Consider the following 14,472-nt stretch of genomic DNA (forward strand, 5'->3'; position numbering starts at 1 on the left):
AACAGTAGGAAGGCCTCATTATTTCCATTGACATTTTAGGTCTACCGAAGTACCAAAACATAAATTAGTGGGACCACAAGTTCATTAGCGATGTTCACTGGAGCACATATGAAAACCATACTGATGTGTTTTAAATGCCGAGTAATTAAAGTAATGAAAATATATAAATCAAGCACTGACAGTTCACTGGAACAATCATTGGCATTTTAGAGCTGTAAAGAGGCTTATTAAAACAAATGGTAGTGATTGGATGAGTTACGCTCTGAAAGAGGGCCGGTTTTCAGCGCTTGAGAGGGGAGGAGGAGGAAGTGGGGGCAGAAGAACGCTGTAGCCAGGACGTCTGCTGCCATGCTCAGATTATATCTCACTGAAGAGCAGGCCTTTGAAGCGTCACACGACAGCCAATATGAACATGCGCACGCAGATACCACAAGCCATCGCGTTTTTAGCATAAACCAAGCATGCAAAAGAGAGCCCAAATAAGTGACATTGTATTTCATAGAAAATGACATCTGTGGGCTCCCGAGTGGTTTAGTGAGTGAAGGCTGTTGTCGTGACATAGCGAGTTTGAGATTGCGCCATGTTTGCTAACTGAGACTGGAGGGATGGCTCCCCTTCGGCTCAGCGCTATCTGACCCGCGCGGCCTGCAGCAGGTAGCGGCAGACACTTCAGCTTCAGTTCTCTCTGCACAGCTGAAAGTGGGACAGCATTGTTGGGAGAACATGGAACAAACGGTTATCCCAAAAACAGGATGAGAAGGTAGACCACTCTCCAAAATAGAAAAAGTATTAAAAATAAATAAGTGCATTTCCGACAAGGCCTCTCACCAATCACGTCCAAGACAAAGTATCATCCCTGAAAACCTCAGCATGTATTTGTAAACAGCTGGAGAGAAGAGTATTTAAGTATAAACTTCTGTGCGAGCAAGCATTTGAGTGCGTGTGTGTAAAAACGATCTGAAGTTCTACAAAGAACAAGATGTCCTCAACACACAACCATACACAATTCTGATAAAGATTAGTGGTAGTAATTGTCAATTAAAGACCAATTAATCATCAGTTAAAGTAATTTCTGCCAAATATCCTGCTTGCACATTGAAACAAACAGTACTGAGGACAAACTGTTTTTGTTTTGATTGCAGTGGTAAATATGAACTACAAGTCTCTGTTCCCAAGCCAATTAAACATGCAAACAGGTCTGCAGTTCTGTGTAAATATAAACCTTTCTTGATCTTACTTGGAGTCATCTGATTTTCATACAAATCTGTGAGCAGGTTGAACGAGTTAAATGGCAGCTAAAGGCAGCCTTTCCTTACCTTCAGATGACCCTGAAATGACCAAATAAAACAATATTAAAATATTTAAAAACATGCCTACATTACACATCCATTCAAAATATTAAACAAAATTTGGCCTGAATAATAATAACAAAAACTTCTGCAAAACCTGTTTCTACAAAATACAGAAAGTATTTAATTAACTAGTCTCTGATCTCACGCTTGAAACGATCAAGCAACCACCACACTCATACATCCTGTAGAATTCATCTCCTGATTTAACTGACAGTTAAATCATAATTAATACTTTAAAAGTAATATCATCAACAATGAGTGGGAAGAGAATATTTCTCAGAGCTCAAAGCCACAGAAAAGAAAGCACTTGGCTGTATGGCGGTATCTTGTGCCAGCTTTACCTGGGTGGCTCCTGTCAGTCATTTTGCATCACTTCCTGCAGGCAGAGCACAGTTACGGAACGCTGGAACTTTCTGAATTACTTTTCTAGTCACGCATATTGAAAACTTTGAAAAAAAGAAAAATGCAAATAAGTGCACAAAATCTGTGCCTCAAAACTTTCCCAACATAAAATAATGCTACACAGTTGAGTTCTGTAGTAATCTTTCACAGAAGCCCAACTGCAAAGCTGCACAAATTCTACAGCAGTTACACTATGGTGCAGATGAACAGCAGACCCTAAGGAAATAATTCCTGAGTTCCTTTTTTCACGAGTTGAAGGAAACTACTTTTGGAATGAGCCATTTTATGGGCTGAATACCCATATGCACACACCTATTATGCACAAGTCTGACAGCACAGATATGCTTGACTGTTTTCCAGCGGAAATTAAAGATACAATTGTTTTACAGTATTGCTGTAACTGTGTAAGTGGATGGGGTTAATTGAATGCAGTTTACAGGAGCATGACCAAGAACACTTCCATTTCGAAGAGATTACGATGAAATTAAATACTACTGTCTGCTGCAAAGTTTGTGACATGGAAATGTGGAGTTAGAATTTCATTTGAATTTCATTAGCATAAATATTAGATTACTGTCCTCAACATATATTTTTTGAACATTATTCTGGGAAAGAAAATGATGCAGTGCCATATTCTGTTAAAAACTTCAAAGTTTTATTTTTGGAGAACATTTGAAAATGCATAAACACAGGGAGGATATATGACGCTTACAAAACAGACAAGAGAATCCGGAATTAGGTTATGGTGTGGTCCTCAAAACAGCACTAAAAAGGACTTTTCATAAAGCATGAAAAAGGATGACTGCTAAAACCCCCAAACAGCTTTTTAATATAAAGAACACTAACCATGAAAAACAAGGTATTTGTGCCTTCATGTAGTTTAGCTTTTGTACATTCATAGATTAAAATCAGCCAATTAGCTTGATGAAAAACTCAAACTAAGTAAACCTTTTTTTTTTTTTTACTGTACTATCAGTTGATGGGCACCTGCACTGAACCACGGTGCCCATAAATTGCACACACTGACAAGTTACTCATAAAAAATGATAATCTGGTTCCCCTACCCTCACAGCATAATCTTTACTGTAGTTATTTAAAAAATAAAACATAAAAAAATGTGCTTAAATTCTATACAAAAATGACAGGATATTAAATTATGATAAATAAACACACATGAAGACACAAAATAATTTGAGCCGATATGCCTGTAGTCCTGAGGGCCCCTCTGCAGAGCCTAGGGGCTGTCTGCTGGGCTGGAGCAGAGAGGCGTCCTCTTCATCATGCCCAGGTTGAAGAGGACGGAGTTGAGGTTGATGGCGAGGAAGGCGTGGGTGGGGTCCACGGTCCTGTGCATCTCCTGGACCGTCAGGTGGATGGAGCAGAGCTCAAACAGCCTCTTGTTCTTCCTGAGGCCGAACAGAGAGCAAAGGCTTTATGGCCTTTTCCGCAAAACACCGATTGCTCTGCACCGATCCTTAAGTCAGCGGGTCCCACTGCCAAGAGCTGGTTACACAATCCGCTATGGTTGGCGCATAAATTACCCTCCCCCCCCCCCCCACAAATGTAATAGAAGACCACCCGTTGCAAACAGCGTAAACAGAAGGATTTAGAGAAAATAAAGTATGTTACTCATGCGCTTTTAATCCACAAACTCCACTGTGATCTTTTATTTTCTGCTGTTGCCAAACTGTCAGCGTTGAGGAAACACTTAATTGGCAGACATTGCTTTGGTCATTTAAAAAAAATTTAAACAAGAGAGGAATAAATATTACAATTTTACAAAAATGGAATTGGACTCTGTGAGGTATTTAAAAGGTAATAACACTGAGGTATTCATTTTACAAATAAACAAGAGGGATTTGTAGTCTTCCCCATGCGGTGAACTTGGATTTGAGGATTTGTTTTGTTGTGTACTGTTGCCTGGCGCAGCGATCTAGCCAATAACACCAGCGAAGACGACTCACACGATGCCAGCAGTGGTGGCAGTCTGGCTCTGGCCTACCTGATTTTGGAGAGCTTCTGCAGAATGATGCTGGCCTTCTCCACCAATGAGATATCCAGACGGGGGTTCCGCAGAAGCGTTGCTATGCAGCGGAAGAAGTCCTCCGTGCTGCAAGCCTCCAGGAAGGAGTTTAAAAGCCCTGCGGAGGGCAGAGACAATGCAGGATGGCCACGGGGAGAATTAAGGCTTCACATGCCCATATATGGGCAGAGCCAGAGACTTCCAGAAGGAACTCACTAGTTTTAACTGACTACAGATTTTGAGTGATAAATATTTTCAAACAAGCCACTTGATTGACATGGAATGTCAGGATCCACTGTGGGGTTGAGGAAACATCAAGGCCTTCTCACATCAAGCCACCATCTTTTTTTTACGAACACATTCATATCTAGTTCTTCTTGCATACAGGATAAAAGTCATTGTGTGTTGAATATTTTATCAGAACCAGTTCGATTTCTGTCACATGTGTATATGCTGAAAAAGCTTGTTCTCTCAGCAGTAACCACTCCTTTAAGTTTTTCATCATCAAACACAGTGGTTCTGCACTAGCTTGAACTGACCGTAGAAATTTTGAGTGCAACTTCTTTCAACAGGTTCAAACAAACCACTTGATTAACAGGGCATCTACCAACTGTGGGGTTCAAGAGGCCACACTCAGTAGTCCCAGGCAGAAACAAGTTCTTACAATCAACCACTCTGCGGTTCTGTTCCCAGCCCAAATCAGAAGTCAGATTAAAGAGTCTTTGCTTAAGGGTAAGAGCCTTTGCTTAAGGGTAGGACCGAAACACCATCCTGGTTAAAACAGAATGCCTTGATGTCAGACCCCTGCTCCACTCGAACATCCACACTCATCCCCAACTGGGCGAAATGCATCTTAAGATCTCAGTTTCCTTTCAACTTTGCTTGAAATCCAAGAATATTTTTTAGAGCACACAAACGTGTTCATAAACCTCAGAATAGGATACGTCCAGTAAAAAAAAAAAAACTGTATTCCCTAAACGGTGCAGCGATACCAAAACCCTGTTTCTAATTTGGCTGGGATGGGCTTTAACCTCTTCTGAGCAGTTGACTGAAAGAAGAAAACAGATGTCGATCAGATCTGATGAGAGATTCAGAATAAAACAGGGATGATTCAGTTAGGCAATCAGGGCTCGACTGCACTGGCACTGAAACGCTACCAGCTCTGCAGCTTTCAACCTGTGGAATTGGACACGCTTCCATAACTCAAGATGCCTATCGATGTTTGGACACGGTCTAATGCAGAGCTTTTATCAAGCATACATTTATTGAGGACATGTGTCAAACGCTGGCAGGGCCCGATTAAACGTGATACCGGGAACCAACGCGATTCCTCCATCATTCTCACAACAAACACCCCCGTCCCTTTAACGAACGCGCAAGACTCCTGACAAATGTGCTTGAGGAAATGGGCCTGCCTTGCCTGCATTAAATCTCACTCACTCGATGAGCCTAATTACCCTCCAGAAGCCGTAATCAGGATGATAGCCACGACATGCTTTCCCCCGCAGATTCAATCAGAGTTAAACAGCGCATTCAAACATCCTCTAATGCCCTTCAAAAGGCGCCTCGCCGACGCTTTATTTAACCTGGGATTGATGAGCCTAATCCCCGGGGATCAGTCCTCTAACTTCCTCGCCACGCAGGGAGGCTGGCACAGAGTGGCACGATAAGGCCGGCACAGAACGGCACCGACCCTGCACACCCGCTCAGCAGATTCACAGCACGGCCGAACCGGTGCGCTGACTTCATTACTGAGCACGTGTGTTCAGCACACACACAACAGAGTGAGGGAGAGACACAGAGAGAGAGAGCAATTCAGAGAGAGAAGACACACTAACACGCGCTCACTCAAACTAATGGTGCCCGTCAGCACCAGAAAGGCCCCGGAGTGGAAGGTTAGGCGGGTGGGTAGCCGCTTCACGCTTTCCGCACACCCCTCGGACACATGTGGCGGATCAGCGGGGGAGCCCGGCGACGGCGACAGGAAACAGGGCAGCTGCCGGACCTTCGGGTGTGAAACCCCCACTGACCCCCCCCCCCCCCTCCCCCAGAGGCCCCCTCATTACGCCCCGGTCGGGGGGTTTAACTGCCAGGCCCGGGCCGTTAATCACCGCGGCGCCGTTAGCGGGTCCAGCGGCCTGACTCGCTCCCCGTCCGCGCGCCTGCGTCTCTGCACAGCCTCAGCGCAGGCTGTCCACAGCCTCCCCATAAACCTGCGCGCCCTAATGCCTTTCAAATGGCCGCAATTAAGCTCTGCGTGCCACACCTTCAGGACTGTACTGCCATATTTTTTTTCTCGTTAAAAATGGTCTGTTTCACTCTTTAAAAAGACTGTATGAAAAACAGAAATAATGAACCCTAGGACTAACACTTGATTGTCTAGGGAAAGTAACAGAAAATTAAAGAGGGGGGTCCTCAGAGCTTGTGTGAAAAGAAGAGTAGTAGTACAAAGCGAACAAACAAAAATAAAATAGAACATTTTCGGCTTTTTAAAAGTAGTGAGCGAATGAACAAGTGAGTCAAAGGAACAAATCTTTTGAACAAAGTCAAATTTGAGCTTGGAAACACTGACAGCACAAGTGAAAAAACAAGGTCACTCAGAAATGTGCGTGAGGTAACGACTTGAAACGGGGCGCAAGTTAGATTTTCAACGTGCAGTAGTGATTGCATATCCGAATGTTAATTTAAAAAATGCAAATGTTTATTTTTTCCTAATCGAAATACATTTGAATATCTATACTAAATTTGACAGCCCTATTTATCAGTGCTGAATGAATTTTTAGCCTGTTGTCATGCGCATCTGTTTGCACACATCTGTGTGTGCATGTATGTGTGTATGCGTGTCTGTGTGTGTGTGTGTGCTTGTGTATGTGTGCGGGTGTGTGTGTGTGTGTGTGGTCTGTCCAGTCAATGTGCTAGGCAGATGAGGAAGAGGCATTTGGACAGAGGGAGGACCGTAATACAGTGTAGCTAATTCTCCATAAAACAGAGCCAAATATCTGCAGGGATAATGACAGCACAACACATCCAGCTTTCAGCTGCAGCTGGACCTGCATTCCTCTGCTTGCTCTGCCGCAGGTTCCCTGACTGGCAGGATACTCCATCCCATTCTGTGCAACACATGAGCAGTGCTAATCATAAGGATAGCCACTTGATGCATTTGGTCTCACAGGACACTCCAGTCATCCTGTATGAGTAGTAATAAAGCCTAACGGTGTATATTTTATGGACTGGTCTCGCGATCTATACCATGAGAATGTGTATTGGATGCGGATAGGTTTGGACTTACAGCTAAAGCCATGAGGCTGTGAATCTCCTGCATTTGGACCCATGGCTCTATTGTGCAAGACTGCAGACTCGCAGTCTGATATGCATGTTGCGCATTCGACGCATTCGACGCATCTGGACTCACGTGATTCTCCGGCCATCTGCAGCAGGATGTCGATGGAGACCCCCAGCAGGCCCCGGCCCCCCCCGCGCAGGTGTGCCAGGACCACAGGTAACGCTCTGTACTGCAGGAAGAGCTCTCGTCCCTCCTCGCTCCGCAGGTCGTCATGGAGACTGTCCAGCGCCTGCGCCAGGATGTCCGCTGTAGCAAAGAGGGAGGGCGGAGTCAAACACTGAACCAGGAGGAAGCAGCGAGAAGTCTGCATTACAGAGCTTAATGCTCCATTCCGGTTTTTCACTCGGGTTCGGTATTTCTGCATTGGCAGTTCACATTCATGTCTGTAAGGAAGTGGTTCTCAAACTTGGTCCGGGAGGCCCCTGTGTACGCTGGTTTTCGATCCAATCACAATTGCAATCCCAGTATTTTAACAAGCTGTTAATTTTTTTTTTAAGTGGCTGCATTTCATGCTTTAGAGGGACTATTTACTCTCTTAAACCACATTATGGCAGAAACAGCTATGCATGCCACGAAGAATAAAATTCCCATGATCTTATTGTGCTATATTGAACCTGCCAAGAGCTTCTTTAAGTGAAGACTGATCACAGCTGCCTTTACTGTTCTTCAGCACTCTGTACATTTTACATGTGTGTGCACCTTTCCAACAACAAGAGCTGTAAAAGGCAGTGAATACAAACAACTCACAACTAAGCAGTGGGAGTAAAGCAGGGAATGAAGCTGGGTGCTTGGACAATGCAGGTTCAGTAAAAGAACAGACATGAGCAGGTTTACAGGACGTGCACATCTGATAGTTCCCAGATGCGATGCGTCCCGGGCACACATGCTGAAGTGGCGTGGGGGGAGGGGGGGAGGTCTTCACAGACCACTCCATCCTGCAAAGTCACTGCCCTCCGTCTGAACACATCCCACTCTCCCAAATGGTTTCAGAACCCCAGAGATCTGATGCGTCGGTGGCAGTGATTCTTTATTAGGGGTGACTCTCTGTGAGCTCACTTAAGACCTTTCAGAATAAAGCAATTCCAGCTTAAACGGGAGCCATTATATGTCACTTTGAAGGCACAGCCTCCCCATTCATCCCTTATTCAGAATTTCATAATCTGTCAATCGCGTGGCATAAATCAGCCAGAAGTCAAGTGGAATCACATGGCCAAAGTGCTTACAGCACTAGAGAATCCATCAGCGCTGCAGGCTCAGACTCCAGGTGGAAGACTGCGTTTGCTTTTATCTCCACAATCAGAAAAACAACACTGTACAACTACAGGGTAAGAGGTATAAGGTATGCACATCTGGACAAACTGTAAGCACACTGCTGACATGGTCTAAATAATTTACCAAGCAAATAATAGTAAAACAGTGAATCATTTAAAGTAGATCATCTTTTAGAGCTTCAGTTGCATGGTTATTGTAGCGTCACTTTCTTGTTTATGGTACATGTATTTTATAATCAGCCCTATTCCAGTGGCAGATGAGCTCGCCCGCAGGTTCTGCTTAAAGTTTCTTCCCATTACCAGCCAGGCAGGTTTTCCCTGCCACTGTGGCCTTAGGCGTGCTCTAAGGGGTTCAGGCTTGGATCTCTCTAAACCTGCTTTGTGCTTTTTGGAAAACGTGCTATACAAATAAAACTGAATTTAATAAAAATTGAATAGTGCTTTGCACCAACTCTATGACAGATTAGCACTGTCTAAAAAAACTGCAACACTGCCCTCTACTGTAGACTTGGGCAAAATGATGAAATTATTTCTGCAAATTATTAAGCTGCCATGGTACCCTGGCTAACAGTGATCAGTGCGTATGTACAGTATTTGGTGTAGGTCGCAGTGGTACCCTCGATAACAATGATCAGCACGTATGTACAGTATTTGGTGTAGGCTGCGGTGTAACCCTGGCTAACAGTGATCAGCGTGTATTTACCTTGGCTTATAGTGCTGAGGATGATCAGTGTAGACAGGAACCTGGTGTGGAGACAGGGGCTTTTGAAGAGCGGCGATGCCTTGGTCCTGGTGGAGACAGGGGCATCGAAAGCGCCCCCCTGTGGGCCTGAACCACGGTACACCTCCTCCCCGAGCCTGCGCATGGTTGAGGTGAGGGTGAGCTGCTACAAAATACAAAAAAAAACAACAGGCCCATTAAAGGACTGAAGCGGATTAGCTGGGTGAAGAACATGAGTGCATTTACCTGATTCATAAGCACAAGACCTGGCTAACAACTTTCTCAGACCTGCAGGTATAAATGCAACATCACTAAAGCAGTAAACCCGGAGCCAAATTATGAATCCTGAATATGTACAAATTACATGCACAACAAGCTCTGAGTAGAGAAACATAAAATCATAAAAACAGCATAACCTAAATGCATAGTTTCCTGGAATATGTGCGTCTAAATCACATGTACACACATACTGCATGCACACACACCTACACACACGCTCGGAGTAGAGATACACTGAGTAGCATACACACAAGCGCACGTACCCACACGCATGCACACACACACACACATACGAACACACACACACACACACACACACACACACACCTGGGGGCTGTTGTCCAGCTGCTTCAGAGACAGGTAGATGAATTTAAGAAGGGGTATCAGGAGCCCCTTGTCCACCGCTGGCACGAGCTGCAGCTGCTCTGTCAACATGGGCAGCACCTGGACCGGGACACGCCATCCACCAACACGGGCGCCAGGGAAACAACACGGAAAGAACAACAGGAGAGATAAATGCACACATTTTTAAAGCATTTAAAAATTGGCTTTGATTTATAGCTGAATTCAATAAAACCACTTGTCTACTTGGACAAAAATACTGACTGCAATGTGTTAGGACAAAACGCACTAAAGTAAACCGTTTGGATTTTTAAAAGGGATGAAAGAATACCCCCTCCAATGATATTTTAGCAGATGACATAGGTCAATTCCAGCGTGCTTAGCACGAGTATGAGGTGGGAAAGCCCAGGGTCTAATGTGGGGTGAACATGGCTACGGCTAACACGCGGCACTGTGAAAGCGCACCTTTGAACACCTCTCCTGTATGGAGCCCGTGTACAGGGGGAGAGCCTGCTGGGCGCCCTGGCCCGGTCCGTCCCCCTGTCCCGAGACCAGGTGGCAGTCTGTGACCCAATCCAGCAGCAGGACCAGCAGCTTCACCCCACTGGGGCTCGTAGAGGCCTGGGGGGGGTCCAGGCGATTACATCATTACAATAATGATACTTTCGTAAATATGAATTTCAATTTATCCCAACATCGGAAACCTGTGAAATGTGGGTCATGTTTTTACTGTTCCAAACCTGTCCCCGTTTGAGTAAAACCCAGCGGCCGCAGTACCTTGCTGGGTTTGGCGGGCAGCGAGGGCTTGTCCTGTTTGGAGGGTTTGGGCTCCTGGGTCTTGGACAGCACGCTTTCGCGGCCTTTGTGCGCCATCGAGTACTCGTACTTTCTCTGGAAGGGACACGCCACGTTTCATTCATAAATCCACAGTAACTCCAGACAAAGTTATACCTACATGAACACATGCACCGAATACAGACATCAACTACCCTTTACACGCATGCCAACATCAAACTGCTTCAGCAGCTGGCATTAGCTCTTTGAGAAAAACTTTTCAGTAAAAAATTCTTCTGTTGTGACGCATTAGTGTAATATCAAGGTCTTTGTTTCAGGCTTAAAAGAAAGATGTTGGCTGCAGCTTTTCCCACAGTAGGTGAGAGATGTTCACAGATCATGTGACCTGCTGGCATTGCTCACCTGTAGGTTCTCCAGGCGAGCTTGCACTTTCTTGGACTGGCTCTCCAGCTTTTTGTTCTGTTCAGTGACATCATTCAGCTGCAAACAGAAGATTCAGAGTTGACTGAGTGAACGTTGTGCTTCAGAGAGTGAGAGGGCACTTTATTAGTGGCCAAGGCGAAAAATCTAATTAGAAGAGCATTATAAGAGATTTTATTTTATTGGATCATTGCTTATTTACTGGATGATTTACTGCCTTGTAATGCATGCACTGAATCCTAACACACAACTAAATAGAGACAGAAACTGTCAAAAGTGATGAGGATGATACATAAACCAAATATGCTTTTGAATGTATGTTTAGATATGTAAAAGTTTACTTCATTAAAATTGCAGAATAAAGCACTTGCCTGATTCCTCATGGTGTCATTTAACTCTTTGATGCTGTCAAAGCTGGCTTTGATCCTCCGGTTTTCTCTGGCCTTCTCTTTGAGAGCTTCACTGAGCTGCTGTACATCCTGCTGATACTGCTGCAAAGGACCATTAAATACAGAAACAGACACATATACCTTTATATGGAGAAATCATTTACATAAGTTACAATGACAGCATTGTCAATGTAAATCATATAAACAGAGCTGATCATCTGATCGGTTTGTGTTCTGTGTGCCAACGTGTTATTGCTCTGTGTACTTCAGCATTTTTCCATACCTTAAGGGGTCAGGGAATCATTTCAATTTTTCCCACATTGGCTCAAATTTAAAGAAGTCAGTTAAGGCCACTTATAAGCATTCTTTTAAACCTGAGGATTTCCACAGTAGCACCGAAGTGAGCTCTCACCTCCTGCAGCCCTCGCACCTGGCCATGCGCCTCCTCCTGCTCCTGGCGGGGGCGCAGCAGCCGCGACTCCCTCTCCCGCAGACGCTCCTCCCACTCCTGCAACTGCGTGGCCCACTGCTGCTGGTGCGTCCGCTCCGTCTGCGCAGGCACACAGAGGGCACGCAGGTCACGGCGCTGCAGCGCAGACTTAGGACAGAGCTGCGCAGGTCTACACGTGACACGGGTCAGCTGTGTGAACGGGGCTTCAAGAACAGAGACCCTGCGGCGATCCCACCGAGCAGAAGAGGACCACTCCCATCTACAGAATGAACCCACCCGTCACTCACAAGAGCTGCAGCAATAATCAACAACGGGGCCCAAATTACAGGACCCAGAGGTGGGGGAGATCAAATATCCTGGGAGCAAAATTTAACGCACTCCGAGTCAATAAATCTCAGATGCCCCGTGTCACTAAGCAGCTGCAGGTCTGACCACAAGGGGGCTACTAGCAATCTGCGTGCCGGTGTGCCACCTACCTGCAGCTTTTCATAGATGTGCACCATCTCCTGGTACACCTGACTGATGTCAGCAGCGGACAGCGAGCTGCCCTGCGGGGAGGGCCGCTTCTGCTGCCTGTTAGCGGGCGCCGAGCCGCCAGTCCCACCAGACCCAGAGCCCTTCGCCAGGCAGGAGGGCAGGGTCACATCTGCAATAACATAAACATCAGGAGAACGAACAATATCAAATGTGACATAATGACAACGATAACACCAAGCTGTCATCTGACTCTCCTCCTGATGAATGCATCAACAGCAGAAACGCCACCCAGACCTGTCTCTGTGTTTATGTTGTTCTGGGTGTCGGACGTGTAGCCAGCTTCCTCTGCGCTGTGTTCATCCTCATCCTCACTGAGAGACTGGCTGTGCTCCCATTGGCCAACGCGGTCCAGCCTGGGAAAAGCACGGGTTACACATGCACATGCAGCGAAATGTTTTAATAATGCCACGATGAGCACAAAAAACAGTTAAACGTTTAAATGATGTGAACGATGCAAAGTCAGCTAATCGATTTAATGCTATCATGACCGCAAGCAGCAAAACACTTAAAAAATATCAAAGGTGCGAAGCCAGAGAAACATTTCAAACCGGGTAGTACTGAGATCCAGATGTTCTGGCTACACTTCACAGGCTCATTACCAATAACAGTAAGGGAAAGAAACTGGAGTCAAGGCCACAGATCTCTGGGTTTCTCGATGACTACCAATAAGTGTATATCATGGAAACTACCTCTCAGGAACATTCGTGACTGCTTGAAACAGCTCCTGCAAGGCTTTGTCGTAGCGTTTCCTGTGATGGTCTATGGAACCGTACAGTGGAGACTCTACTGTCCTTGCAATCCTGGTCTCTAGAGGAAAGTTTACAAGAATAAAATTGCTTTAGGATAATTACATTTAAGTACCAATTTCATTTCAGAAACGAGAAATAAACATCCATCCATTTGTACTGCTAAACATTAGATATATTCCATAGATCTGACATTTTGATGCATTCCCTTTCTCTTTATAGACAGTAAAGTTATGTCAAACGAATACTACAGAAAGCTGCAAATGGCATTTTGCACAGCATTCCACCAAATTAATGTGTAGTTAGGCAGTTGCGGAATTAGCCAGCGAATTCAATTATATTTAAATTTAAAATTAAACCAATATACTGACTATCTTAAACACAATTATCATTAAACTTACTCACCATTACATTTCATGTTGTCAAGCCCAACACGTTCTCCTCGATTTACGTTCCTTTTGGACGCCTACAAAAATTGACTTGTCATTTAACGTTATCTAATAGTAGCAAACAACAATTGCCATCATTAGCTATTGATGGACTTATCATTTATCACGTATCTTTCACTCGTTGCAAAGTAAATTAACTGATCAGAAATGCTACTATTGCTAATAGAAATATGGTTGATAGACTTAAATTTAACAAAACATAAGTGGCGAAGTTAAGTGGACGATATAGCCACAGCGATACAGTTGCCCTTTAAGCTAACGTTAGCAAGCTACTGGCGTTTCCAGAGAAGCGACGAGGTAGCTAGCCTCCTATTCAACGGCCTGGAACGGACAACAAACAATGAAAACAGCTAGATAGCAAAGTTACTACATAAATCATAGCGGACTACATTTGATTGCTATCTACTATTAACATAGCAAGCTGGCAGTGTTTCGTTTCTGCCACTGTACGAAACTACTTTGACCAGAGACTGTTTTCTTGTTAGCTTTTGCTTGAAAGGTTAACTTTAGCTAGGTGTTAACTTCCATAGCGCGACCATTTACCAGTTTTCTCTTGTTTAGGTATTTCTTCTTTAACATTTCCACTGTAAAGTCAATGCAGGTCTCTGACGACTCACTGCTCATCTTGCAATGTCACTCAATAAATTAGCAAAATTAAACTGCAGTTTATCATCTCGGAACGATTTCAAATTTCGTGCAGCTCACACTACCCGGAAGAAATACCGCACCAGATTACCCAACTCGACTACGCGCATTACCGTAACCCAACGAAGAAGGGGCAATAATGTCAAATACAACTCGCGCTCTACCTCAGCAAAATGAACGTGTTAATGGGATCTCAAATTTAAAAAAAACTACAGCCTCAGTGTCTTTGGCTTAATTTGAACTAAAATCCAATTTAGGCTTTGGAAAGAGTTTGGATACCCTTGCTCACTAGGCGTTGATTGAGAAC

The 14,472-nt window shown here is 44.6% G+C and overlaps 1 protein-coding gene across 3 annotated transcripts; it reads right to left on the bottom strand.

Moving 5' to 3' along the window:
• Positions 1-2,387: 2,387 nt before the first annotated feature.
• Positions 2,388-14,295, bottom strand: LOC118214475 (coiled-coil domain-containing protein 138-like). Of its 3 annotated transcripts, none has more exons than XM_035394456.1 (15): positions 14,064-14,295; positions 13,477-13,537; positions 13,015-13,132; positions 12,560-12,678; positions 12,265-12,434; positions 11,750-11,887; positions 11,320-11,439; positions 10,931-11,008; positions 10,511-10,624; positions 10,199-10,354; positions 9,719-9,835; positions 9,095-9,278; positions 7,190-7,366; positions 3,757-3,895; positions 2,388-3,160 (listed from the first exon to the last, which is right to left on the bottom strand). In XM_035394456.1, exons 1-15 carry the CDS (start codon positions 14,142-14,144, stop codon positions 2,989-2,991), a joined length of 1,944 nt encoding a protein of 647 aa, XP_035250347.1. In that variant the 5' UTR covers positions 14,145-14,295; the 3' UTR covers positions 2,388-2,988. The 3 variants fall into 3 exon arrangements, with proteins under 3 accessions (XP_035250347.1, XP_035250348.1, XP_035250349.1); XM_035394457.1 differs by having other exon boundaries at positions 13,975-14,295; XM_035394458.1 differs by lacking the exon at positions 14,064-14,295 and adding an exon at positions 13,979-14,010.
• Between the last annotated feature and the right edge of the window lie 177 nt (positions 14,296-14,472).

The sequence above is a fragment of the Anguilla anguilla genome, chromosome 15 (genome assembly GCF_013347855.1).
Source record: "Anguilla anguilla isolate fAngAng1 chromosome 15, fAngAng1.pri, whole genome shotgun sequence".
Lineage (NCBI taxonomy): Eukaryota > Metazoa > Chordata > Actinopteri > Anguilliformes > Anguillidae > Anguilla > Anguilla anguilla.